Here is a 25737-nt window from a genome sequence, read left to right as displayed (position 1 = left end):
GGTTCTGAAACATAATTTCATGAGCACACTTGCTTTATAAAAAGAACAGAAAATGATATAGCTCTTTTAGCTTTTACATTTGCTACTGATCTGTGATGTATCTTTTATAGCTACAAAGTTTTATCTTCTTAGCAGTCACATTAATCCATTCACCTTCAATCTTTCAGCAAAACCTGCTCCATTGCTTTTGATAACATAAAACTAAATTGTATCACTTGTTCCTAGAATGTTCAACCTCCTCCTTGATCAAGTAACCATAGAAGCTAGGAATTGACATTAAGCAAATATTAGCTTTTGTCCATACCAAAAAAAAAAAAAAAAACCCCAAAACAAACAAACACCAAACCATTAAATGTATTACATTCCCTTCCTTCTCTCCTGCTGCCTTAAGGTGTTGAAAGTATGCCTGCTTTCGGTGGAATATTATAACATCAAACTCACATGCCCAACCAAACTGGAGAACCAAACCAGCCATTCACATGTAGGGGGCTTCCAATTTGATACGCTTTTAGAAATAAAAGGATACTGACTTCATAAAGATGAGGAAAAAAAAAAAAAAAAACAACACTGCTCAAAGTACTAAAAGTAGAAAGCCACTTCTGTGCCCCATCTCCCTCTCTAACATAGCCAGAATGTGTAAAGAACAGAGGGGATCCTGATTAGTAAAAATGCATTTCGACATGATTAATTGGTAATCTTAGCACCAGCTGTATAGAACCAAATGCTGTACTTTATTAGACAGACACTTGCAAGTTTTACATCTGCTTCACGCTAGGAGAACATCTGCTTTACTCATTCAAACACTTTTCCAGTTTTTATACAGCAATTTATACTTTGCCTGGTGGATAGTGCCAATGAAAATGTACACCAATAGAAGTTACCCTCTAAAGATTGTAAAATGAACAAATATAATACTTCACATTTTAATCTGCACAAGTTCCACAGGGGAAGAAGCACTGTTGAAAGAATAAAAAGAAACATGGTCTCGGAAGATAATGACATAAAAAAGGAGAAAGACAAAAGACTGCGTTTTTAAGAAATTATACAGCTAAAACCATGTAAGCGCTAGTTTATATGGTAATTTAACAAAAGTATTAAAAAGAAATAAGCATCAGGAAAAAAATGACAGCTCACAGTTAATGATATGCATATCCTGGCAACATACAAAAGGTAACAAGCCCTTTCAGACAAAATCACACCAAATGTGCAAAGAAACCATATCATTAGCTTTTAAAAATCTCATGTAAATAACTTTTGTTTATAAAAATTGCCCCCCAAATAACTAGGCAACTGTTAGTGGGGAAGCCACTGAAAAACCAACATTAAAGATCATATTAACGTTAAAGATTACATTAAAGATAAATGTAACCTTTCAGAATTCAGTTAACAAATCATCTCACCAAGAAACAGTAGCTCATGATAAGACAGCTGTTCTTAAAGTTCTGTACAGGGAATCATGCCCTCAGCAAACATATTTATGGCACATACATGGTTTATTGTCTGGTTAAATTCATGTCCATCTGTTAGAATGGGATGATTCTTGCCCTAGAGTTGATTAAAGCAGTGACATGTGACAGTTGCCAAGCAGTGTTCGTGAGTAGGTTAGACTAGTTGAAGTGACAGTACTTCCACTGGGCTCAGTTGAAGCAATTATTATCCCTTGTTCTACCATAGTTACCACTGTGCAAATTAACCCTACTTGGTCTAAAGACTCCTTGCTTTGCAGGAGTATTTAATGGGGAGATGTACAAATTCTATAGTATCAAATACATACGCAAAAATGTTAGCATAAGGTAAAAAGACTTTTTAAAAAAGTGAGTGACTTTAGTACTTTTAGCCAAGTGTGAATTACCTATTCTCATCACTGAACATTCATTTGCTGAGGAAATAAAAGGTGTTAAGAATTCAGTCCTTGACCCCAAGCAGTTTGAGTTTCAGTGAGAAAGAACAATGCATTTTTTAAAAGGGGAAATAACTATTCCAGGAAAGACTGCTATCAATACAAAGGAACGACTATTCTTTGCCTATTCAGCTAGCCTCCCAGACATCGAAGGTGGTCTAGGGGCTGAGACTCCGAGTTCCCAGGTTGCGGGGCCTGGGTTGGACCCGGGTCGGGAATTAGATCACAGATGACACAACCAAGAGTGTGCATGCTGCAACTGCAATAAAAACACAAGGTCCTGTGCACCACGACAGAGACTGAAGGTCCTGCGCGCCATAACTGAGGCCCTGTGCAGTTAAAGAGGTAAATAAAAATAAATATAAAAAACCCAAACCTAGCCTGCCAACTGGGTTCGGTGCTTCTGATTGGTATCTTTCTAATCTCCTCATTCACTCACTCATTCATCCTTCCATCCATTCATTTATTCATTCAACAAATACCTACTAACCACCAACAATTTATAAGCAATCTTTTGCCGGGAGATTTAGCAGGGAACAAAAGAGGCACAAATCTCTGCCTTTGTGGAACTTATAACCCAGAGCAGGAAGAGAAGAGAATAAACCAGTAAAACAGAAAAGGGAAAGCAGAGAAGAGGGGTGGAAGGGAAGGGGGTGGTACTGCGGTCCTGGAGGTGGGCACTGAAGGTCTCACTGATGGACTGACACGGGCCAGAGCCTGGAAGAGGTGGGGCAGTGGGCCCCGCGGAGGTCAGAGCAGCCCACACACTCCCTGGAGAGCACGGAGAAGACAGGGTGCTTTGAGCAGAAACAGCAAAGGAGGGGTAGCCTTGTCAGAGCGGCCGAAGGTGCAGAGAGAGAAGCTGAGATATAAGGGGGGGTTGGGGGCTGGCCCCTGAGTCTGGGAGGCACACAGACTCTGGGCTTGTGCCCTGAGCTAGAAGGTGGGTGTGTAGGGAGGTGTGAGGTAGGAGTTGGGTGTTAGGCATGCTGTGCTTGACTGTGAAGGGTTTTGAGCAGACATACATTGCTGAACATCGAAAAGAATCTCACTGGCTGTTACGCTCAGGATAGACTCCACAGGGCACGGGCAGAGCACGGAAAGCAGGAGGGGAGCTGCTGAAGTAATCCTCGCAGACACAAAGGCGGAGGTTGTGAGTGGTGATCCGATTCTAGATACTATTAAAAGAGAACTGAGACTTCCCTGGCGGTCCAGTGGTTAAGACTCCATGCTTCCCAACCTAGATGTCCATCGGCAGACGAATGGATAAGGAAGCTGTGGTACATATACACAATGGAGTATTACTCAGCTATAAAAAAGAATGCATTTAAGTCAGTTCTAGTAAGATGGATGAAACTGGAGCCTATTATACAGAGTGAAGTAAGTCAGAAAGAGAAACATCAATATAGTATATTAACACATATATATGGAATTTAGAAAGACAGTAACAACAACCCTATATGCAAGGCAGCAAAAGAGACACAGATGTAAAGAACAGACTTTTAGACTATGTGGGAGAAGGCAAGGGTAGGATGATTTGAGAGAACAGCATTGAAACACGTACGCTATATGTAAAATAGATGACCAGTGCAAGTTCGATGCAGGAGCAGGGCACTCAAAGCCAGTGCTCTGGGACGACCCAGAGGGATGGGGTGGGGGGCGAGGTTGATGGTGGGGTTTCAAGACGGGGGTACACACGCACACCTGTGCCTGATTCAAGTTGATGTATGGCAAAAACCACCACAATATCGTAAAAACATTATCTTCCAATCAAAAAAAAAAAAAAAAAGACTCCATGCTTCCAATGCGGCAGAGGGGTGGGGAGGGGGGGATGGTGGGGGGGGGGGGTGGGTTCAATCCATGATGGGGAAACTAAGATCCTGCATGCTGCGCAGCGCAGCCAGAAAGAAAACTGATAGGATTTCCTAAAAGATTTAATGGTGTTTGAAAGGACTAGAATTCTCTAAGGACAGAAACCCTGAGCCAGTGAAGGACAAAGTTGCTATTTACAGATTTGGTTTTTAAGGAGAAACACCTGCAGCCAGGTAAGGTCAGGTGTTTAAGTCAGTTAAGTCCAAAATGCCTACTGGACAAATGCAGGTGATCAAGCAGGTGGCTGGATACACAAGTCTGAAGTTCAGGGGGATGTCTGAGCAGGGACATCTGGGAGCTGCAAGCGCAGAGATGGTGCATGCGTGCCCAGTCGCTTCAGTCGTGCCCAACTCTTGGCAACACTGTGGGCTATGGCCCACCAGGCTCCTCAATCCATGGAATTTTCCAGACAAGAATACTGGAGTGGGTTACCATTTCCTACTCCAGGGGATCTTTCCAACACAGGGATCCAACCTGCGTCTCCTGCACTGGCAGATTCTTGACCATTGAGCCACCTGGGGAGCCCACAGAGATGACATTTAAAGCTATAGACAGGCTGTTCTTAGCAGTTGAGGGTGGACAGAAACATACAGGAGCTGATTCTTAGGGTTCTCTGCCAATAAGAGGTCACTCAGGAGGCTGAGGAGTAGCCTGTAAAGGAGTCAAAGGAGCAGCTGGAGAGGCAGGAGGAAACCCAGGAGTCTGTGTATACTGGAGCCAAGAAAAGAAATGCTAACAGGTCAAGTAAAATGAGGACCGGGAAATGACCACTACAGTTAGTGAAGTAAGTGAAAGTGAAAGTCACTCAGTCGTGTCCGACTCTTTGCGACCCCATGGACTATGCAGTCCATGGAATTCTCCTGGCCAGAATACTGGAGTGGGTAGCCTTTCCCTTCTCCAAGGGATCTTCCCAACCCAGGGGTTGAACCCAGGTCTCTCACGTTGCAGTCAGATTATTTACCAGCTGAGCCGCAAGGGAAGCCCACAGTTAAGTAACTTGGGGGATATCCATGATGTTAGCCAGACATTTTTAAGCACAACATCATGGGTGAAGCCTGACTGCAATGGGTTTGAGAGAGAGAAGAAGAGAGGAACACAGATGACCAGTCACCAAACTCTGGGGTGGGGGGGAATTCTGGTGTTAAGATGAGCAGAAAAATGGGACAGTAAGTGCAAGAGAAGGGGGAGGGTAGAGTAGACTATTCCTTCCAGGATGGGAGAAAGTGTGAGACGGAAGTAACCGCTAGAGCGACGTGCATCAGTGGAGGACAGGGCCACGTGGGGCAGGAAGTCGGCGAGTACGTGGGCAGCTATGGAGTGGAGGCAGGCGGGCGATCTCGTCTACTCTGCTTCTACTTTCTCAGCTGACAAAGTTCAGAACACGTTACCTCAAAATATGGCACCTTGGCATACTGAACACTTTAAGCTGAAGAAACTGGATGGACGGCAGGTGCAGAATGGACTCTGACCTTTCGTTTCGCCCTGGAAGCCGTCATTAAGACTCTTGTGAGAGGTGGCTTCTGAGAGGAAAAGAACCTCTTATCTCTGAAGATGGAGGGTGCTGAGAGGACTCTGAATGAACAGGCCTTGCTCAGTGTCCCCAGTGTACTACCCTGGGCTCACACACCATCACATTCTCCCGTTACTTTTGATTCTTCATCAGATCCAGTATAAACATGCAAAGGTTTAAGGATTTCTTTGGGTCATTTCGTTATGAAGGTGTTTGTCTCTCGTAAAACTTGTATTAAAGAAATTCGTACGCTTTTCTCTTGTTAACCTGTCTTTTGCCAGTTCAATTTATGAGACTCCAGCCAGATGAACCTAGGCGGGTAGTAGGAAAAATAATTTCTTCCTTCCCTACACGGTGAAACAGGAAGCAGTGTCACTAGCTGACAGTGAAGACTGGAGGTCTGGTGAAGAGGAGGAGGGAAGAAAAGGCTAAAACAGTCACAGGAGAGCTGGGGACCGAATGAAGTGTTCTAGGACTGCCAGACAACACTTATTAAAAGGGCATGTGTGAAGTCTTCCTTCCCTATTAATTGCAGTTTTTGACAGATGTAAAAATAAAATTATCGTGGCTTCTGTATATTTAATTTTGGCTTCAGCATATCTAAACCCTGGTACATTCTGAATTTTCTTATTGCTTGTAACCATTTTTTAGATTCTCTTGGGGTGAACAGGTACATAGTTGCGCCGTCTGCCAATAACTCTATCTCCTCTTTCAGTACGGGGCAGAGCAGCACAGTGCAAGATGCCCCAGCCCCGGGGCCAGTGGACAAAGTTTGAATCCCAGCTCTGTCAAATATTAGTGGACGGCCTCAGGCAACTCATGTAACACTCCTGAACCTCATTTTTGTGTGTGTGTGTGTGAAAAAAAGAAAATAGAATCTACCAGGAGGAGATTTTAGGATTTAAGACTACAACCTCTGTGTGATATGAGTGTGCTATACACATGTACATATTTCCCCAAGAGCAGTGGTTCAGTATTCTCTAACTCACGGTTCCCAGTGACTTTATAGATCGCAACTGATGGAAATAAGAACTGACTATAGCTATATTCTGATCCTCAGGTTCAGTGTGTAATTCTTGATTTATAACAATATCTTGGAAAGTTTCTTCCTCTTTAGTGTTCTAGAATAGCTCAAATGGCAGTGGAATTTTTTAAGAGTTTGACAGAATTCCTCCATAAAATCAACAGCATTTGGTATTTTGGGGGTGGGGGTTAGGTAGGTGTTTTTCAAGTTTTCTCTATCACATGTACAGAAATAATGTGTTTACCAGGGCCATTTTGGTCATTTATATTCTTCTAGAAAATCATCCATGTTACCCACTCATCTAACTTGCATAAAATCAAACAGAACAGTATCATGTGGCTCTTTCTTACTTCATGGTCTTTATGGTTATTTCTCTGTGACCATATTTCATGATCTCTGTAATTTTTGGATATTTTCACTTCCTAACACATCTTTATCTTTCTCTAGTTTTCACTCCCCAAATAACCATTCATTCATGCACTTATTCTTACTTTTGAGGTGATAATTTCTCTTATTAATACTTTTATCCTTCCTTCTGTTGTGAGACCTCATAAGTGGAATAATTCATTTATTTCATAATAAAAGTATTTTCAGCTGTAAATTTTCTTCCAAATAATATTTCATTTCATTAATTCTGAAGGAGAAGGCAATGGCACCCCACTCCAGTACTCTTGCCTGGAAAACCCCATGGACAGAGGAGCCTGGTAGGCTGCAGTCTATGGGGTCGCTAAGAGTCGGACACGACTGAGCGACTTCGCTTTCACTGTTTACTTTCATGCACTGGAGAAGGAAATGGCAACCCACGCCAGTATTCTTGCCTGGAGAATCCCAGGGATGGGGGAGCCTGGTAGGCTGCCGTCTATGGGATCGCACAGAGTCAGACACAACTGAAGCGACTTAGCAGCAGTAGCAGCATTAATTCTGAAACATAGTTTTCAATATTTTCTAGATTTCATTTGCAATTTCTCCAAGTTCAGTTTTAATTACCCATGGTCAAAGATTATTTTTAAAATTCAAGGTACTGATTTTTCTTTTTAATTAGTTATCTCCAATCTTTATTTAAATTTGCCTTTTATTTAAATTTGTGACCTTTATGCCAAAGTCAGGAACAAGCCAAGACTATGTGCTATCACTCTGTAGTTAGAGAATATTATCATATAATTTCTGTATTTTGGGACTGAGATTTTTATTATGGCTTAGTTTATCAATGTTTTAGTGAATGTTCTGTGGAAACTGGAGATAAGTGTATATTCTCTCTTTAGATATTATAGATTAGGTCTATCATATTCAATATTACTAGGTCTTTATATCCTTATTTTTTAAAATATTTATTTATTTTGCTGTGCCAGGTCTTAATTGCAGCATATGGGATCTAGTTCCCTGACCAGGGATCAAACCCAGGCCCTCTAGCATGGACTCCTAGCTACTGGACCACCAGGGAGGTCCCTCCTTACTTATTTTTGTTCTCATGCTTTTCTATGAATGGGAAAGAACTAAAACTCAATACTAATGTATTTCTATATTCTTCTTGCATCTCCTGTGGTTTTTGCTTTGTAAATATTTTGATTATTTGATACACAGATAGTACTATTTATAGTTTGTATGTTTATCACTGAAACACTGTCCTTCTTTCCCTCAGTTCAGTTCAGTTGCTCAGTCGTGTCTGACTCTTTGTAACTCCGTGGACTGCAGCACACCAGGCTTCCCTGTCCATCACCAACTCCTGGAGCTTATTCAAACTCATACCCATTGAGTCAGTGATGCCATCCAACCGTCTCATCCTCTGTCATCCCCTTCTCCTGCCATCAATCTTACCCAGCATCAGGATCTTTTCAAATGGGTCAGATATAAGCATCTGAATGCAGAGTTCCAAAGAATAGAATGAAGAGATAAGAAAGCCTTCTTCAGCAATCAATGCAAAGAAATAGAGGAAAAGAACAGAATGGGAGACTAGAGATCTCTTCAAGAAAATTAGAGACACCAAGGGAACATTTCATGCAAAGATGGGCTCGATAAAGGACAGAAATGGTATGGACCTAACAGAAGCAGAAGATATTAAGAAGAGGTGGCAAGAATACACAGAAGAACTGTACAAAAAAGATCTTTATGACCCAGTTAATCATGATGATGTGATCACTAATCTAGAGCCAGACATCCTGGAATGTGAAGTCAAGTGGGCCTTAGAAAGCATCACTACAAACAAAGCTAGTGGAGGTGATGGAATTCCAGTTGAGCTGTTTCAAATCCTGAAAGATGATGCTGTGAAAGTGCTGCACTCAATATGCCAGCAAATTTGGAAAACTCAGCAGTGGCCACAGGACTGGAAAAGGTCAGTTTTCATTCCAATCCCAAAGAAAGGCAATGCCAAAGAATGCTCAAACAACCGCACAGTTGCACTCATCTCACATGCTAGTAAAGTAATGCTCAAAATTATCCAAGCCAGGCTTCAGCAATATGTGAACCGTGAACTTCCTGATGTTCAAGCTGGTTTTAGAAAAGGCAGAGGAACCAGAGATCAAATTGCCAACATCCGCTGGATCATGGAAAAAGCAAGAGAGTTCCAGAAAAACATCTATTTCTGCTTTATTGACTATGCCAAAGCCTTTGACTGTGTGGATCACAATAAACTGTGGAAAATTCTGAAAGAGATGGGAATACCAGACCAACTGACCCGCCTCTTGAGAAATCTGTATGCAGGTCAGGAAGCAACAGTTAGAACTGGACATGGAACAACAGATGGGTTCCAAATAGGAAAAGGAGTACGTCAAGGCTGTATATTGTCACCCTGCTTATTTAACTTACATGCAGAGTACATCATGAGAAATGCTAGACTGCAAGAAACACAAGCTGGAATCAAGATTGCCGGGAGAAATATCAATAACCTCAGATATACAGATGACACCACCCTTATGGCAGAAAGTGAAGAGGAGCTAAAAAGCCTCTTGATGAAAGTGAAAGAGAGTGAAAAAGTTGGCTTAAAGCTCAACATTCAGAAAACGAAGATCATGGCATCTGGTCCCATCACTTCATGGCAAATAGATGGAGAAACAGTGGAAACAGTGTCAGATTTTATTTTTTTGGGCTCCAAAATCACTGCAGATGGTGACTGTGGCCATGAAATTAAAAGACGCTTACTCCTTGGAAGGAAAGTTATGACCAACCTAGATAGCATATTCAAAAGCAGAGATATTACTTTGCCAACTAAGGTCCATCTAGTCAAGGCTGTGGTTTTTCCAGTGGTCATGTCTGGATGTGAGAGTTGGACTGTGAAGAAGGCTGAGCGCCAAAGAATTGATGCTTTTGAACTGTGGTGTTGGAGAAGACTCTTGAGAGTCCCTTGGACTGCAAGGAGATCCAACCAGTCCATTCTGAAGATCAACCCTGGGATTTCTTTGGAAGGAATGATGCTGAAGCTGAAACTCCAGGACTTTGGCCACCTCATGGGAAGAGTTGACTCATTGGAAAAGACTCTGATGCTGGGAGGGATTGGGGGCAGGAGGAGAAGGGGATGAGAGAGGATGAGATGGCTGGATGGCATCACGGACTCGATGGACGTGAGTCTGAGTGAACTCCAGGAGTTGGTGATGGACAGAGAGGCCTGGCGTGCTGCGATTCATGGGGTCGCAAAGAGCTGGACACGACTGAGCAACTGAACTGAACTGAACTTCCCATCAGGTGGCCAAAGTATTGGAGCTTCAGCTTCAGCATCAGTCCTTCCAATGAATATTTAGGATTGATTTCCATTAGGATGGACTGGTTGGATCTCCTTGCAGTTCAAAGGACTCTCAAGAGTCTTCTCCAACACCACAGATCAAAAGCATCAATCCTTTGGTGCTCAGCTTTCCTTATGGTCCAACTCTCATCCACACATCACTACTGGAAAAACCATAGCTTTGACTAGACAGACCTTTGTCAGCAAAGTAATATCTCTGCTTCTTAATATGCTGTCTAGGTTGGTCATAGCTTTTCTTCCAAGGAGCAAGCGTCTTTTAATTTCATGACTGCAGTCACCATCTGCAGTGATTTTGGAGCCCAGAAAAATAAAGTCTGACACTGTTTCCCCAACTATTTGCCATAATGGGACCGGATGCCTCGATCTTTGGTTTTTGAATGTTGAGTTTTAAGCCAGCTTTTTCACTTTCAATTTCATCAAGAGGCTCTTCAGTTCCTCTTCACTTTCTCATAAGGGTGGTATCATCTGCATATGAGGTTATTGATATTTCTCCCGGCAATCTTGATTCTAGCTTGTGCTTCATCCAGCCTAGCATTTCTCATGATAAGTTAAATAAGCAGGGTGACAATATACAGCCTTGATGTAGTCCTTTCCCAATTTGGAACCAGCCCGTTTTTCCATGTCCGGTTCTAACTGTTGCTTCTTGACCTGCATACAGATTTCTCAGGAGGCAGGTAAGGTGGTCTGGTATTCCCATCTATTGAAGAATGTTCCAGTTTGTTGTGATCTACAGAGTCAAAGGCTTTGGTGTAGTCAATAAAGCATGTGTTTTTCTGGAACTCTCTTGCTTTTTCAATGATCCAACAGATGTTGGCAATTTGATCTCTGGTTCCTCTGCATTTTCTAAATCCAGTTTGTACATCTGGAAGTTCTTGGTTCACATACTGTTGAGGCCTTGGTTGGAGAATTCTGAGCATTACTTTGCTAGCATGTGAGATGAGTGCAATTATGTGGTAGTCTGAATATTCTTTGGCATTGCCTTTCTTTGGGATTGGAATGAAAACTGATCTTTTTCAGTCCTCTGGCCACTGCTGAGTTTTCCAAATTTGCTGACATATTAAGTGCAGCATTTTCACAGCATCATCTTTTAGTACTTGAAATAGCTCAGCTAGAATTCCATCACCTCCACTAGCTTTGTTTGTAGTGATGCTTCCTAAGCTCCATTTGACTTCACACTCCAGGATGTCTGGCTCAAGGTGAGTGATCACACCATCGGGATTATCTTGGTCATTCAGTTCAGTCGCTCAGTCATGTCCGACTCTTTGCGACCCCATGAATCGCAGCACGCCAAGCCTCCCTGTCCATCACCAACTCCCGGAGTTCACTCAGACTCACGTCCATTGAGTCAGTGACGCCATCCAGCCATCTCATCCTCTCTCATTCCTTTCTCCTCTTGCCCCCAATCCCTCCCAGCATCAGAGTCTTTTCTAATGAGTCAACTCTTCTCATGAGGTGTCCCAAGTACTGGAATTTCAGCTTCAGCATCATTCCCTCCAAAGAAATCCCAGGGCTGATCTCCTTCAGAATGGACTGGTTGGATCTCCTTGCAGTCCAAGGGACTCTCAAGAGTCTTCTCCAACACCACAGTTCAAAAACATCAATTCTTCGGTGCTCAGCCTTCTTCACAGTCCAACTCTCACATCCAGACATGACCACTGGAAAAACCACAGCCTTGACTAGATGGACCTTAGTCGGCCAAGTAATATATCTGCTTTTGAATATGCTATCTAGGTTGGTCATGACTTTCCTTCCAAGGAGTAAGTGTCTTTTAATTTCATGGCTGCAGTCACCATCTGCAGTGATTTTGGAGCCCAAGAAAATAAAGTCTGACACTGTTTCCAGTGTCATTAAGATCTTATTTGTACAGTTCTGTGTATTCCTGCCACCTTTTCTTAGTATCTTCTGCTTCTGTTAGGTCCATACCATGTCTGTCCTTTATCGAGCCCATCTTTGCATGAAATGTTCCCTTGGTATCTCTAATTTTCTTGAAGAGGTCTCTAGTCTTCCCCGTTCTATTGTTTTCCTCTATTTCTTTGCATTGATCACTGAAGAAGTGATACCTTGCTATTCTTTGGAAATCTGCATTCAGATGGGCATATCTTTCCTTCTCCTTTGCCTTTAGCTTCTCTTTTCTCAGCTATTTGTAAGCCCTCCTCAGATAACCATTTTGCCTTTTTGGATTTCTTTTTCTTGGGGACAATCTTGATCACTGCCTCCTGTACAATATCCATTGTTCTTCAAGCTGTCTATCAGATCTAACCGCTTGAATCTATTTGTCACTTCCACTGTATAATCGTAAGGGATTTGATTTAGGTTATAACTCATTCACCTTCTTTGCTTCACTGAATAAAATTTTTTGTCTGAGAGTTTCTTTCCCTCTTTTGCATTTATTAAGTCTTTATCTACACTTTTGGTCTATGGGCTTCCCTGGTGGCTTAGAGGTTAAAGCGTCTGCCTCCAATGCGGAAGACCTGGGTTCGATCCCTGGGTCGGGAAGATCCCCTGGAGAAGGAAATAGCAACCCACTCCAGTATTCTTTCCTGGAGAATCCCATGGATGGAGGAGCCTGGTAGGCTATAGTCCATGGGGTCGCAAAGAGTCCATGGACACGAATGAGCGACTTTACCTTCACCTTCACCTTTGGTCTAATCCCTCTAAGTAACTTTGTTCTGGGAGGATAATATGCATATATGATGTGATTCGGATTTTGCTTTATGATCCAGAGTTTTTATCAGATGAGTAAAACCCATTGACACTTATTTAAACAAAAACATTTGGATATAGTTATGTCAATACATTTTGTATCATGCTTTTGGCTGCTTAGAACCCCAGGGATCGGGGAGCCTGGTTGGCTTCTATCTATGGGATTGCACAGAGTTGGACGCGACTGAAGCGACTTAGCAGCAGCAGCAACAGAACAAATCTTTCGCTACATGATTTGTCTGCTTGTTTCTATGTGTGTGTGTGGCTGCATGTGTGTACATGTGTCTTTAACTTGGACGGTTTGTTTTTGTTCTAGGGGTTACCTTTCTTTATAACCTCAGAGGATAACTTCTTTACCTCTGTGGATAGTATCTACTTACTTCCTATAAGGAGTAATGACAATCTTATTATGAAGTTCATATTTCTCCTCTGCCAATTTTACTTGATATTTTTCTTGGAATGTTCTTTTATACATACTGTGTGTCTGTTTGTGGACATGATTTTTAGTTAAAACTTTGAATTCTAGCTATAAAAAATACATCAGGATACCTCCACCATCTTTTACCTTCTCTTTCCAATTCTTCTATTTTGTGCTATTATGTTATTATTACACTGTGGTGTGTTACTATTATAGAATAACATTATTACATGTTATTACATTGTTCATGGGCTTCCCTGGTGGCTCATCTGGTAAAGAATCCACCTGCAATGTGGGAGACCTGGGTTCAATCCCTTGGTTGGGAAGACCCCCTGGAGAAGGAAAGGGCTACCCACTCCAGCATTCTGGTCTGGAGAATTCCATGGATTGTATAGTTCATAGGGTCATAAAGAGTCAGACATGACTGAGTGACTTTCAATTCATTCCCATTGTTCACGTATGTTTTGTTCTGTAACTATTTAGCCTTAGTCCTAGAGTTAAATTTGAACCTCACTGACAATCTTTGTATCACTGTTTTGCCTTTTATCTCCTGACAGGATAAAGTTTTTCCTCTACCAACTTCTCCAAGTGTTATTAAAAATACATGTTTCTCAGAGTCAAAAAAATCTGTATGGTGTTTTATATATGATGGAGTTCGCTCAGTCACGTCCGACTCTGTGACCCCATGAACTGCAGCATGCCAGGCCTCCCTGTCCATCACCAACACCTGGAGTTCACCTAAACTCATGTCCATCGAGTTGGTGATGCCATCCAGCCATCTCATCCTCTGTTGTCCCCTTCTCCTCCTGCCCCCAATCCCTCCCAGCATCAGACTTTTCCAATGGGTAACTCTTCACATGAGGTGGCCAAAGCATTGGAGTTTCAGCTTTAGCATCAGTCCTTCCAAAGAACACCCAGGAATAATCTCCTTTAGAATGGACTGGTTGGATCTCCTTGTAGTCCAAGGGACTCTCAAGAGTCATCTCCAACACCACAGTTCAAAAGCATCAATTCTTCAGCGCTCAGCCTTCTTCACAGTCCAACTCTCACATCCATACATGACCACTGGAAAAATCATAGTCTTGACTAGATGGACCGTTGTTGGCACAGTAATGTCTCTGCTTTTGAATATGCTATCTAGGTTGGTCATAACTTTCCTTCCAAGGAGTAAGCGTCTTTTAATTTCATGGCTGCAGTCACCATCTGCAGTGATTTTGGAATCCCCAAAAATAAAGTCTGCCACTGTTTCCACTGTTTCCCCATCTAATTCCCATCAAGTGATGGGACCAGATGCCATGATCTTAGTTTTCTGAAGGCTGAGCTTTAAGCCAATTTTTTCACTCTCCTCTTTCACTATCATCAAGAGGTTTTTTAGTTCCTCTTCACTTTCTGCCATAAGGGTGGTGTCATCTACATATCTGAGGTTATTGATATTTCTCCCGGCACTCTTGATTCCAGCTTGTGCTTCTTCCAGCCCAGCGTTTCTCATGATGTACTCTGCATAGAAGTTAAATAAGCAGGGTGACAATATACAGCCTTGACATATTCCTTTTCCTATTTAGGTTAAAATATGTAAATCACTTTCTTAGAAGTCATTTGTGGTCTTGGAGCACTAGATGTTACTATGGAAAACTTTGAAGCCAGGTTGATCTTTGTCTCCTATTATACGTAACTTGATGTTTTTGTCTGGATGACAAAAAGTTGTTTACTACTCAAGTACAGCCATTTCATAACTACAACTTGCTAATGACTTTTCTAGGCCAAATCTTCCTGGGACCCACTGTGCCTGTTCAATTTGTAGACTGAAGTCTTCCTTTATTTTTGGAAAGTTTTCTTGAATTACACATTTAAACTTCTTTTTCTTTTCCTGTTTCATGGTTTTGGTTCCTTTGGGACGCAAATTATGCAGTCTTGCTGCTGTTTTTCTCAGCTGTCACTTCTCTTTGCTATTTTAACTTTACTAATTTGATTTTGTTGAATCAGTCCTGTCCAACATTTCTCTCTCTGTGCTTTCTGCAGGTTCTGGCCTCCTGTAGTCATGAGTTCTATCTATTATGATTATGCCTTTAAATATTCTATTTATTGACTAGCTTCTATCAGCTCAAGTTTCGTCTCCTTTTGTCATCTTCCTGCTTCTCCTTAAAGACGGCATATACCTTGCTATATCCCTAGCCTGCATTCACCTTCTGCAGTGGCAAACACTGTACTCTGCTTGCTTTTCAGTGTGACATGACTGGCTAGAACCTTCTTGTCTCTGCTGTAAAAGTTTTCTGGTGACTATTCTTCATGTATCGTTTGTTCTTGTTTTTCTCTTCCCTTTTTTCTTGCAGTATCACTGTACAGATCCTGTACTAGCTCCTTTTTGAGTATTAAGTCATTTCTGAATGTGGCAAGTTCTTACCCAATCAGCTACATGTCGGAAGTTCATGCAGGGGAGAGGCCTGGGCCATAACTTATGCCTGCAAGAATTTTTCTGGTGCTTCAGAGTGGATTACAGAGTGAGGTTTTAGTCTTTTCCTCATTTTAGTGAACAGAGATCGGCGGCTTCGGGGCTGTTGAAAATGCAAGTTTTCTCTCTTTATCCTGGTCTTCTTAAACTTCTTAACTTTTATAAAAATGGCGTGTTTCGGTGACGCCTTTCAGCCTGTCTATCTTGTTTCTCTTTCACATCAGAGTGTCTCCAGGAAAGTTTCTGTCATTTCTCCTTACATCGAGTCCCATTAGCCATCACGGCCCCCAACTCAGGATATACCAGTGAGTTTGGAGGACTAAACTTTGGGTTTAGGTGCAGGTTTTTCTAAAATCTGCAGCTTTGAGATTCCTCTCTCAGCATGTTTCTACACTTCTAGGAGTTTCACTGGATTTGGCAGCCCTTCCTCATATACTGCGATTCCAGATTACAGGACTCTCTAGTTTCATCAGAGAAGGAATTTGACTATTTTTCATTTTCTCAATTGCTCTGAAGTAATTCTAAAAAAAGAGTAAGAGAACTAACATCTTTATCCTGCCACTTTAAAATGAGAAGTAAGCAATTTTAGGGGTCTAACCACACAGTCAGAACAATCTACCCAAATTGGGGAACAAGGAAACAGTGAAATGACCAGGGTATAAAAATGCCAAAAAGATTAAATTATATAGCTATCATTATTTACATAACAATTGTATATTGAAAAGCATATGATCATTATAAAAACTACTTATATTGAAGTCATAAATAAGTAAAATACATATACAGATACAGGATGAAGAAGAATGGAAGGGAAAATGAAAACTGTCTTCTGTTAAAGGTAATAAATACCGAGCAATGTTTTTCATTGAAAAAGTTTTTGTTGTTATCACAGTATAGTTTGTGCAATTAAAAAAAATACATGTTCAAAAAACAAAAACAAACAAGACCATACAGATATTTACTTTAGCACCTACTAAACACAAATTATTAAAAATGCAATTAACGGCTCCCCATTTGCCATTGCTAGCCATGCACTAACCTTGAAGGCAAGCTCCGAAGGCTGCACCCTTCGGCTCTAGTTCCAACCAGATTCTCTGCAGCAGTCAGTTGTCCCCAGGCTACACCACTCCCTCACCCCTAGAGGCTGACCCTGCTCCAAAAGAGCACTGGCTACTCAGCACTGATGACGTGTGGGTCACTGTGAGGGGAGCACAGCAAGTAAGAGTATGGGCTTTAAATTCTCTTTGTTTTTTTAAAATAATATAGAGCAGAAAAAAAAAAACCACGTTGCATTTAAAAGACACGTTAGAGTTAAAGTGCTTGGGCTTTGGAAACGGCCAGATTAAATAAACTATGTGTAAAATGCACCTAAAACAGGGTCTAGCACATAGCAGACATTCAATTAAGGTTATCTGAAAAAAAGCTCTTATACTCTGAAAATGACTTTTTAATTAAAGAAATATGCTAGGAAAGGATACTACATACACATTTTCTAGGACCATTTAAACCAACATTTTCTCCTTTTCAGCTCTCCAGTTCCTCTGTTCCAGAGTTTCCCGCATATTAAATTCTAACATTGCTATGATCATTAAGGAAATTACTTTGAATGCATAAACTGAATGTGTGATTAGTCTATTTTATTAGCAATATCTATACTCTCTGAAGGAGAAGGCAATGGCACCCCACTCCAGTACTCTTGCCTGGAAAATCCTATGGACGGAGGAGCCTGGTAGGCTGCAGTCCATGAGGTCGCTAAGAGTTGGACACGACTGAGCGACTTCACTTTCACTTTTCACTTTCCTGCATTGGAGAAGGAAATGGCACCCCACTCCAGTGTTCTTGCCTGGAGAATCCCAGGGACAGCGGAGCCTGGCGGGCTGCCGTCTATGGGGTCGCACAGAGTCGGTCACGACTGAAGCGACTTAGCAGCAGCAGCAGCAGCATACTCTCTGAATAATTACAACTAATTCAAAAGAGCAAACTATTTTCATAAAAAAGTAGCCTAGTAATTTTGGTAAGTTATAACTCACAAATAAAGAAGAGGAAAACAGATTTACACATCTCAAATATTTCCATAATCCTCCAAGATGAAAGTGATGAAATGGAATAAATCTAGGTATAAACTCTGAAAACGAGCTTCTCCCTTGGCTAAGTAAATCACTGATCAATAACGGCTAGAACTGTCATTGGTTTATTCACAGAAAATGTACACATACTTTAAAATTAAAGTTCAATTTAAGTAAAATTTGAAGTGCAATTCCTGTGTTGCATTAGCCACATTTCCAACGTTCAATCGCTACACCTGGCTGGCAGCTACTGTACAGGACAGTGCGGGTTTACATCATTTCCTTCAGTGCAGGGCTCTGCAGATCACTGGGTTTAGATGGTTCGAAGATGAAAAATAAACCAATGCCTGTAATCTGGTTTGAGAAATGATCACAAAATCTCAGGACTCCTCTTGTGACATAGGGGAGAAAAAGAGAGAGAGGTTGAATAGAGACCAAGAAAAAAAACGCATGAAGACTCTGGCTCAATTTTAAGCTTGAGGGGCTGGGGGTGGTGGCTGACGGTGAGAGGGAGAAACCTGTCAGAGGATGGGCCTCTTTCACGGCTTCTCCCAGATGCCACGTGAGGCGCAGCCAGAATCTAGCGTAGGGTCTCTTTCTTTTCTCACCCTACTAACTCCCCAAACAATCTTGCCCACACAGCCACAAGCTGGTAACATCAAAGTGTCTGTTTCCAACACAGATGGAATCCCTGCCTTCAGGTCTGTAAATCCAGCTTCCTTTACTCTAGGTCTTTACTTGGATTGTTTTGAAAGTGACTCACAATGTATCCAAACCCAGACTCCGCATTTCTTGCCTTACTGACTCCTATATAATAAAGGACTTGGTTGCCCTTTGTCCCCCGTTCCTGCGGGCAGCCAATGAACCCTGGAACTTCCCTGTGACAAGAGTATCTTTGTTACTCACGGTGGGCTCCTCGGGGCCCACATCTGATAGCTTGTGTTAACAAGTGACTCAGCGTGGACCCCTAGACCGTCTTCGCTAAGGAGATGATTCAGGATGGGAGTTGGTCAAGGCAGAAAGTCCAGCCATATCATCAGAGGCTTGGGGCATTGAGACAGCAGATATCAGACCAACATCTGGGGAGTGAAGAGGGGCTGGAGATTGAGTTCGACCTGTGGTCAATGATTTAATTAATAATGCATACATAATGAAACCTCAGTAAAAACTCTCAACACCAGAGCTCAGATAAATTTTGCTGGCTGGCAATACTCTATATATTGCCACACAAGAACATGACAGTCATGTCCTGACTCTGGGAGATGGGACAATGGAGACTTTGAGTCTCGGGTCCTCCCGGCCAGCTGGATGCGCCTCTCCGTTTGGCTGGTTCTGGTTTGTATCCTAGTTCTATGATGAAACTGCAATGATAAGTATAGAGCTTCCCTGAGTTCTGTCATCTGAGTGAATGTATGGCCAGTTGGTCAGAAGTGAGAGTAGCTGGGGGACCCCCAAGGTTGTGACTGGTATCTGAAGTGAGGGGCTGTTTTGGGGAGGACCGTGCCATCAACCTGTGAAGAGTGGCTTAACTCCAGGTCGTTGGTCAGATGTTACTGCCCCCTCCAGACCTTCTCTTCTCCTGGGGTTCATGATCACAGTGAATGAAGATCCACCCATCTGTCCTTCTGCTAACAGGAGAAAGGTCTTCACTGATGATTCCTCCTCCTCAATCGTCCTCCACACAAACGATCAACCATTACATCCTTCTGACTCTGTCTCGGTCAATTTCTCTCCAATTCCTGCCCAGTCCACAAAGCCCTACATGACCTGGCCTTTTCCTCAGGCTTCTTGATGAGGGGGTATATTAGTAAGGCCACTTATCAGCTTTAAATTAAAGAACTAAACTTACATTATAAAATTATGTGATCTCTTTCACCTGTTACCTGCTACACAGCTCCTAGCATTTAATTTTGGCTTTACGCCCACAAAGGGGAAATTTCCTGCTTTATTCAAAATACTTGTGTTAAATAAGTTTTAAATTTCTTTTCTCCAGGGAATCTATTTACAGGTACTCCATTTTAAAAAGACAGGTGAGTAAAATTTTTCTTGACAAGAAAAACTACCAAGCATCATTGAAAGATAAGAATTATTATTCTTTGGCACCATGATCATTTGTAAAAAGATACATACATAGATACTTGCTGTACCTATAAAGTAATATGACAGGTTTAAAAAAATAAACATAATAGACATTATTCATAAAAATAAAACTTGTCATTCAAAGTAGTCTCCTTTGGAGACTCGTTCCAATAATGGAACTGAAGCTCCAAATATTCTGGAAAACACTAGACACTGTCTTTATATTCTGCAAAGATGCTTTTGAATATTCTCACAGACAATAAACTTTGCTTGTGAAAGTCAATTTTACCTTCATAACCAAACTAGTCATTAGAAGTCATGGTGGGAAATAAGGTCAAAGATCATGACATTTTTGGATGAAAAGCAAGCTACATTTGGACGAAAAACACTGGCAACATGTTAAGTTTCCTTTTAAGTGATATCCTTGCTCTGAACTAAAGCCAAATTGAAGGATGTATAGAAATGTTGAGAGAGAGAGAAAGACACCAAGAAAACTGGTGTTTAAAGAATCACAGACCCTCCTGAAAATCTGATGACATTTATAGCTTCCCCCAATCTTTTGCATATACTTTTAGAAAGGTATACCACATCAAGGTCATCTATGGAGCCAGATTAAAACTCCTTGGTTTAGAATAGTTGTTTTGGCTTTCTTTCTTTCTCCCCATCCCCCCTTTCTTTTATACCTAACAGAAAAAAATTATAATGTGACCCGTTCTGTATATACATACATATAGTTAAAAGTTTCACAAATAATTATCAACCTTACTATGTGACCATATTCTCCTGTATCTGATTTCATTGAGAAAAATGTTACTCATGACCTACTACACCAATTTCACAATCTACAGTTTGAAAAATACTGGTTTAGAGTAACTGATACATAATTGGAATAAGTTAACGAAAATGGGAAAACTCATTTGACTATAAAACTTCTGATGTTATTTTAAATTAACAGAAGTCATTTTACTCTGCATCTAAGCGTAAGAGCCTGAATTCTTTATGGCAAAATGGAACTGTCTTGGTCATACATCTAAACGGCTAACTAGCTACTGGAGACATTGATGGGTAAATCATACAATGTTCATACCTTAATATTAGAAAACCACAAATCGTTCTCATGTAAAGTGGCCAGGTAGACAGATGTAAGAAGCCCAATGCACAGGGCAACAGTTCCGCCAATTGTAAATGACAGAATCTTCCATAATCTTCTACTGGTACAACCTTTTAGAAAAAATAAAACATGAAAAACCAAATCAGTAAAGGGTTTAGCAGGTAAAAGTTCTATTTCAGACTGTCAAGCATGCTAAGTTCCAGCTGCCTGTCATTGGAGAATTTTTCCCTGTTAAGGGCTCCTTTCTGTGATTCCACAGATCTTTCTATACTTTTATTATAGCTTTCCCCACCACTGTATCTAACTGTTCATTTGTCCATTTTGCCAACTAGAATGTGAACTTCGTCAAGACGAGCACACTATCTTATTCACCTTAAAACCTAGGACTGATGTTTGACTTAGTCTAGCTACGGTTTCTTAAATGGAAGAATAAATGTGTTATAGTTAAAATATAAAGTCTTTTAAGATGATCTACTTAAAATGTGTGGTTTATTCATTAAAAGCTACCCCAAAATTTGATTAAAATTTTAAAATCCATAGCAAAAAATCCATCACACTAAAGTTAAAGGGCATATAAACTAGGAAACATATTTATAGTACATATAAGAAAGGTTAAGTATTCTTAATATAGTATACTTTCAAGATAATAGAACAATGAATATTCCAGTAGGAAATTGATTGAGGATATGAATAGGCAATGCACAAAAGAAAAAATGGCCAATAAAATTAATAGAAAAAAAAAGGCTAGTATTAAAGAAATGGAAATCAAAACAAAGAGCTATAACTTTACAATACTGGGTAATTCGATAGCTTAAAAATGGTTAGTATTCTGTTTTGTTGTACACACAACACAAAAAAAGACATTTTAAAAACAATGCTGGTGTTAGAATAAATTGATACCTTTCTGCACTGCAACATGGCAATAGGAAGTAAAAGCCACTGTTTGAACAACAATTCTAAATCTAGGCATATGCCCTAAATAAAAAGTTTTAAACAAAACATTTGGCCACAAGGATATTTATCACAGTTCAGTTCGTATAGGTAAAAGCTTAAAAATCATCTAAATATTAAATAAGAAATTAGTTAAAGAAATTATGCCATAGTTATGCAGTGACTAAACACTGACAAATTTAAAAAATACACTAACTGATGTATGTTCATATATATCATAATAGGAAAAAGGTAGCAAGTTACACAACAGCATGTAGGATCTCAGTTTTGCAAAACCACATCTGAATGCTTGTAGGTATACATGTACAGAGAGCAACATGCAGATTGTGAGGTAATCAAAGGGCCATAAGTGGTAATCTCAGGATGAGTGGGTTTCTGGGAATATCTGTTCCTTCCTTTTTGCTTTTGTTTTTTTCTGACATAGATACTGCTTTGGTAGAATTAACAATTCTCAAAGCTGTGTTTTAATTTAATGTTAGGGAAACTAAAATGGAGGAAATCTTGTTCAGGCTTCAGAAGCAGGAGAGCAGGTCTCTGACCTGCTTCTGACCTTCCTGGACACTGCCTGAATTCTGTGCCTGCCTGCAAGTACAGCAAGTCAGGTAGCACTTTAGATAAGAATGGGAGTGTGTCCTGAAATTTTTGGGGCCCTGGAGGCTTGGCCAGTCCCCCAGGGTCTAAGAAATCTTGTGACTCACAAGGTGAAACAAACAGCATTATAAAAGTTAAAGAAAAACCAGAGCTTCATTTTTGTGTGCAAACCAATAATGATGATATCAGTTTGTGACCTGGGATTATAGATGAAAGTGGAAAGTGAAAGTGAAAGTGAAAGTGAAAGTTGCTCAGTTGTGTCCGATCTTTTGGGACCCCGTGGACTGTATAATCTATGGAATTCTCCAGGCCAGAATACTGGAGTGGGTAGCCTTTCCTTTCTCCAGGGGATCTTCCCAACCCAGGGATCAAACCCAGGTCTCTGGCATTGTAGGCGGATTCTTCACCAGCTGAACCACCAGGGAAGCCCAAGAATACTGGAGTGGGTAGCCTATTCCTTCTCCAGGGGATAGTCCCAACTCAGGAATTGAACCAGGGTCTCCTGCATTGCAGGCGGATTCTCTGCCAACTGAGCTGTGAGGGAAGCCCCGGGATTATAAGTGGGAGTCCTTCTACCTGCAATCTCAAATCTTGCCTGTTGGGTGGACACACCACCCAGGATCCTTCCCCAACTGAGAGTCCAGATTTGCTATTAAGGAGGGCCTGCCCAGCACTGTTTAAGTCTGGATGTGGGTCAGCCCAATTTGGTGATATATGTGCTGTTACTTTTCTCTATTGTTTCCATTTATCTTTTTTTAATGATTGTATATTGAAATTAAGTCAAATAATCCTCTATTAAATGCTGAAATTGTTTATTGTGTGTGACAAGTGTTTTCTTTTGTTAACGAATCCTTCCAACCTAAAATGAAAGTAAAACTTTTGGCAAAAATTTAAGAGGACAAACTTGAACTTGTGTTTCTATAAGATTTTCAGAGAGTACTCTGCATTGTCTCAATTTGCTAACAGCTTCTGCATTGTCTCAATTTGCTAACAGCTGAGTGGCATGACTGCTCAACACAGATTGTTTACTTTATAAAACTGCTACCCCCAAATTACTTTACTAGCTCTAGCTACAGTCGACATAAACTCAGTCATATCCAAAATGGCTGATGGACATGGACTTTTTCATGCCTACTTTTAAAAATCCTGATATGCTTAGTCTAAGAAAGCAACTCAGGAAGCAAAAGGTTGGCAATTAATGCCATTTGATGCATGGCTTAGCAAAAGTCTTCAACATTGTATAAACAATTTACCAAATTCTGACCACTTCCCTCTCCACCCCCCAAAAAGGTAAAGAAAAAATATTCAGGAATTTGACTGAAAATTAAAAAATGTTCTTATTCATCTTTCAATACTTTAATGAATTGAGAAACTCACCCAAGCTAAGGCTGTCTACTGTTAGCAGCATACACAAACCAGAAAAATAAGAACTAGACTAAAATCTGAACAGTGGGAAAAAGTATTACCCTGAACGTCAAAAGATCAGGTTGGCATAATCATACTGAACAGACACCTGAGAAGCAAAGGATTCTAAGCATAATTGTAAAATGAATATTATCAGATTGCAATCAAATCATCTGTAGACCCCTCAGGTAATAGAACAAGTTTCTTCAACTATTAGGTCTCTCCAAATTTTGTTCCTGTTGGAGAGTGATTATTTCAATATGCAGACAAAAAACAATCCAAAATGCTGCTTTAATTTAAATCACATACTAGATGGCAATTTATCTTCCAACTTCGCATTTTCTTCTTGTGCCGTGTAATCCTCAGAAACTTCTGTGGTTTGTATTCCTTTTCTTTGCCTGATGGATATCATGGTGTCAAAGACTCACATGCATTGTTCTTCCAACCACTCCTACAAACAACACAGAAGTAAACCACCAGCCATATGTGAGTACCCTCTCTAGCAAATACACCCTAGTGCTCATCTGTGTTTTAGAGACTTTACCTGAGCCATTTTCCCATGCTTACCATGCCCTCCCATTTTCCCATCCAAACCTTAACTAGCATTCAAAGCTACTCTCAAGACACAACACAAATATTTCTTTAACACAACCACATTTATAAAGCGCCTGTTCTATGGCAGGCACTGCCAAGAGTTAGGAATACAGGTGAGGATCACAGACAAACCCCTGCCCTTCTTCTAGGAAGTCTTCTTTTCCTGGGATGCACCGACCCCTACTGATCCTTCCCTTTTCTGAGTTATAGCAGTCATCATGCAATTTGTCACATAATTAGGTAGCTTCCATGGAAATGGTATTAAGTAGAATCTGTTGAGTGTTGATAGCCTGATTTTGAAGAACTGAAATACTGTTTTGTCTCAGGTATCTGGATTCTGATACCTGTGTTCCTTCAAACAATCCACTCTGGAAGCTTTAGGAATATGCCTGGGCGGTGATGGCAGCGAGGGTGTGCCAATCAGGGCAGCTGCTCCGCCAGGGAGCAACAGTGGGAGTGCCAGCAGGGAGCAGGAGCCTGGTTTGGAAGCAGCAAGTGGGAGGCGGGGGAGTGCTGGCAGTGAGTAAGCTGGCTACCGTCCCCCAGAACATCTTGCGTCACTCCTCCGACGAACGAACAGCCTTAACTAATTATTTATCAACTATGACCTGCAGCCGGACATGATTGTTGGGGCAATTTATTAATTCCTAAAAGTAAAGAAGTTGCTCTATTGAAAAGAACACATCATCCCACATTATGCAATTCATTCATTCAAACAAGCAAAAAAACCTGAGAGGCAAAACAGACTTCGGTGCAAACACGGAAAATGGAGAATCTGGAGCAACGAGACAGAAAAGGAGTGTCGGCAAAGTCGTATCTTCAGAGATGAGCTTATCCCCAAGTTACCTCATCCTAGAGTCACGCTCAGAAAGAGGCTCCGAGCGGAGTTGTGAAAAATCCCACAACTGATACACTGTAACATATTAGGATAGACGGCAACAAATATTTAAGTGTCAACTATGTGTGATAATTGCATGAAACCATGGAACAAAAGTTTCCCCATCAAATTACAAGCTATCTTAATGATTAAAAAGGGAAACGACAACGGTGCTTTTTTCCTCCATTGCTTAGGAGGACCAGCGCGTACTGGACATCCGGGGCGCTGCAGGGCACGTTGTTCAGCTCACCTCCGTACCCCAACCCTATAGTACCAGCGGTCCCCGCCGGCGGCCGAGGGGCCGGAGAAGTTCAGTAACTCGCCCGGACTCACCCAGGAAGTGGCGTGGCCGCCAAGGCCGGAGACCACCCGGGCCCTCCCTCCGCTCGCGTGGCCAAAGCAAAAAGTCGCCTGAGAAGGCGCCCCGCCCTCGGCAAACTTGCTCTCTCCAGAGT

At 41.3% G+C, this 25737-nt stretch overlaps 1 protein-coding gene across 1 annotated transcript in view; it reads right to left on the bottom strand.

Moving 5' to 3' along the window:
* The window catches only part of DPY19L3 (dpy-19 like C-mannosyltransferase 3), a 75533-nt gene extending 51092 nt beyond the window's left edge, over positions 1–24441 (bottom strand). Inside the window, exons 1-2 of the mRNA XM_052656515.1 lie at positions 24121–24441; positions 20842–20975 (exon numbers count right to left, since the gene is read on the bottom strand). Of these exons, the coding sequence (XP_052512475.1) occupies positions 20842–20975; positions 24121–24223 (237 nt within the window). The 5' untranslated portion in view covers positions 24224–24441. The remainder of the gene's footprint in view (positions 1–20841; positions 20976–24120) is intronic.
* Between the last annotated feature and the right edge of the window lie 1296 nt (positions 24442–25737).

This window comes from Budorcas taxicolor, chromosome 18 (genome assembly GCF_023091745.1).
Source record: "Budorcas taxicolor isolate Tak-1 chromosome 18, Takin1.1, whole genome shotgun sequence".
NCBI lineage: Eukaryota > Metazoa > Chordata > Mammalia > Artiodactyla > Bovidae > Budorcas > Budorcas taxicolor.
The sequence above is the reverse complement of the archived record's forward strand: the minus strand, read 5'-3'. Positions and strand labels throughout refer to the sequence as shown.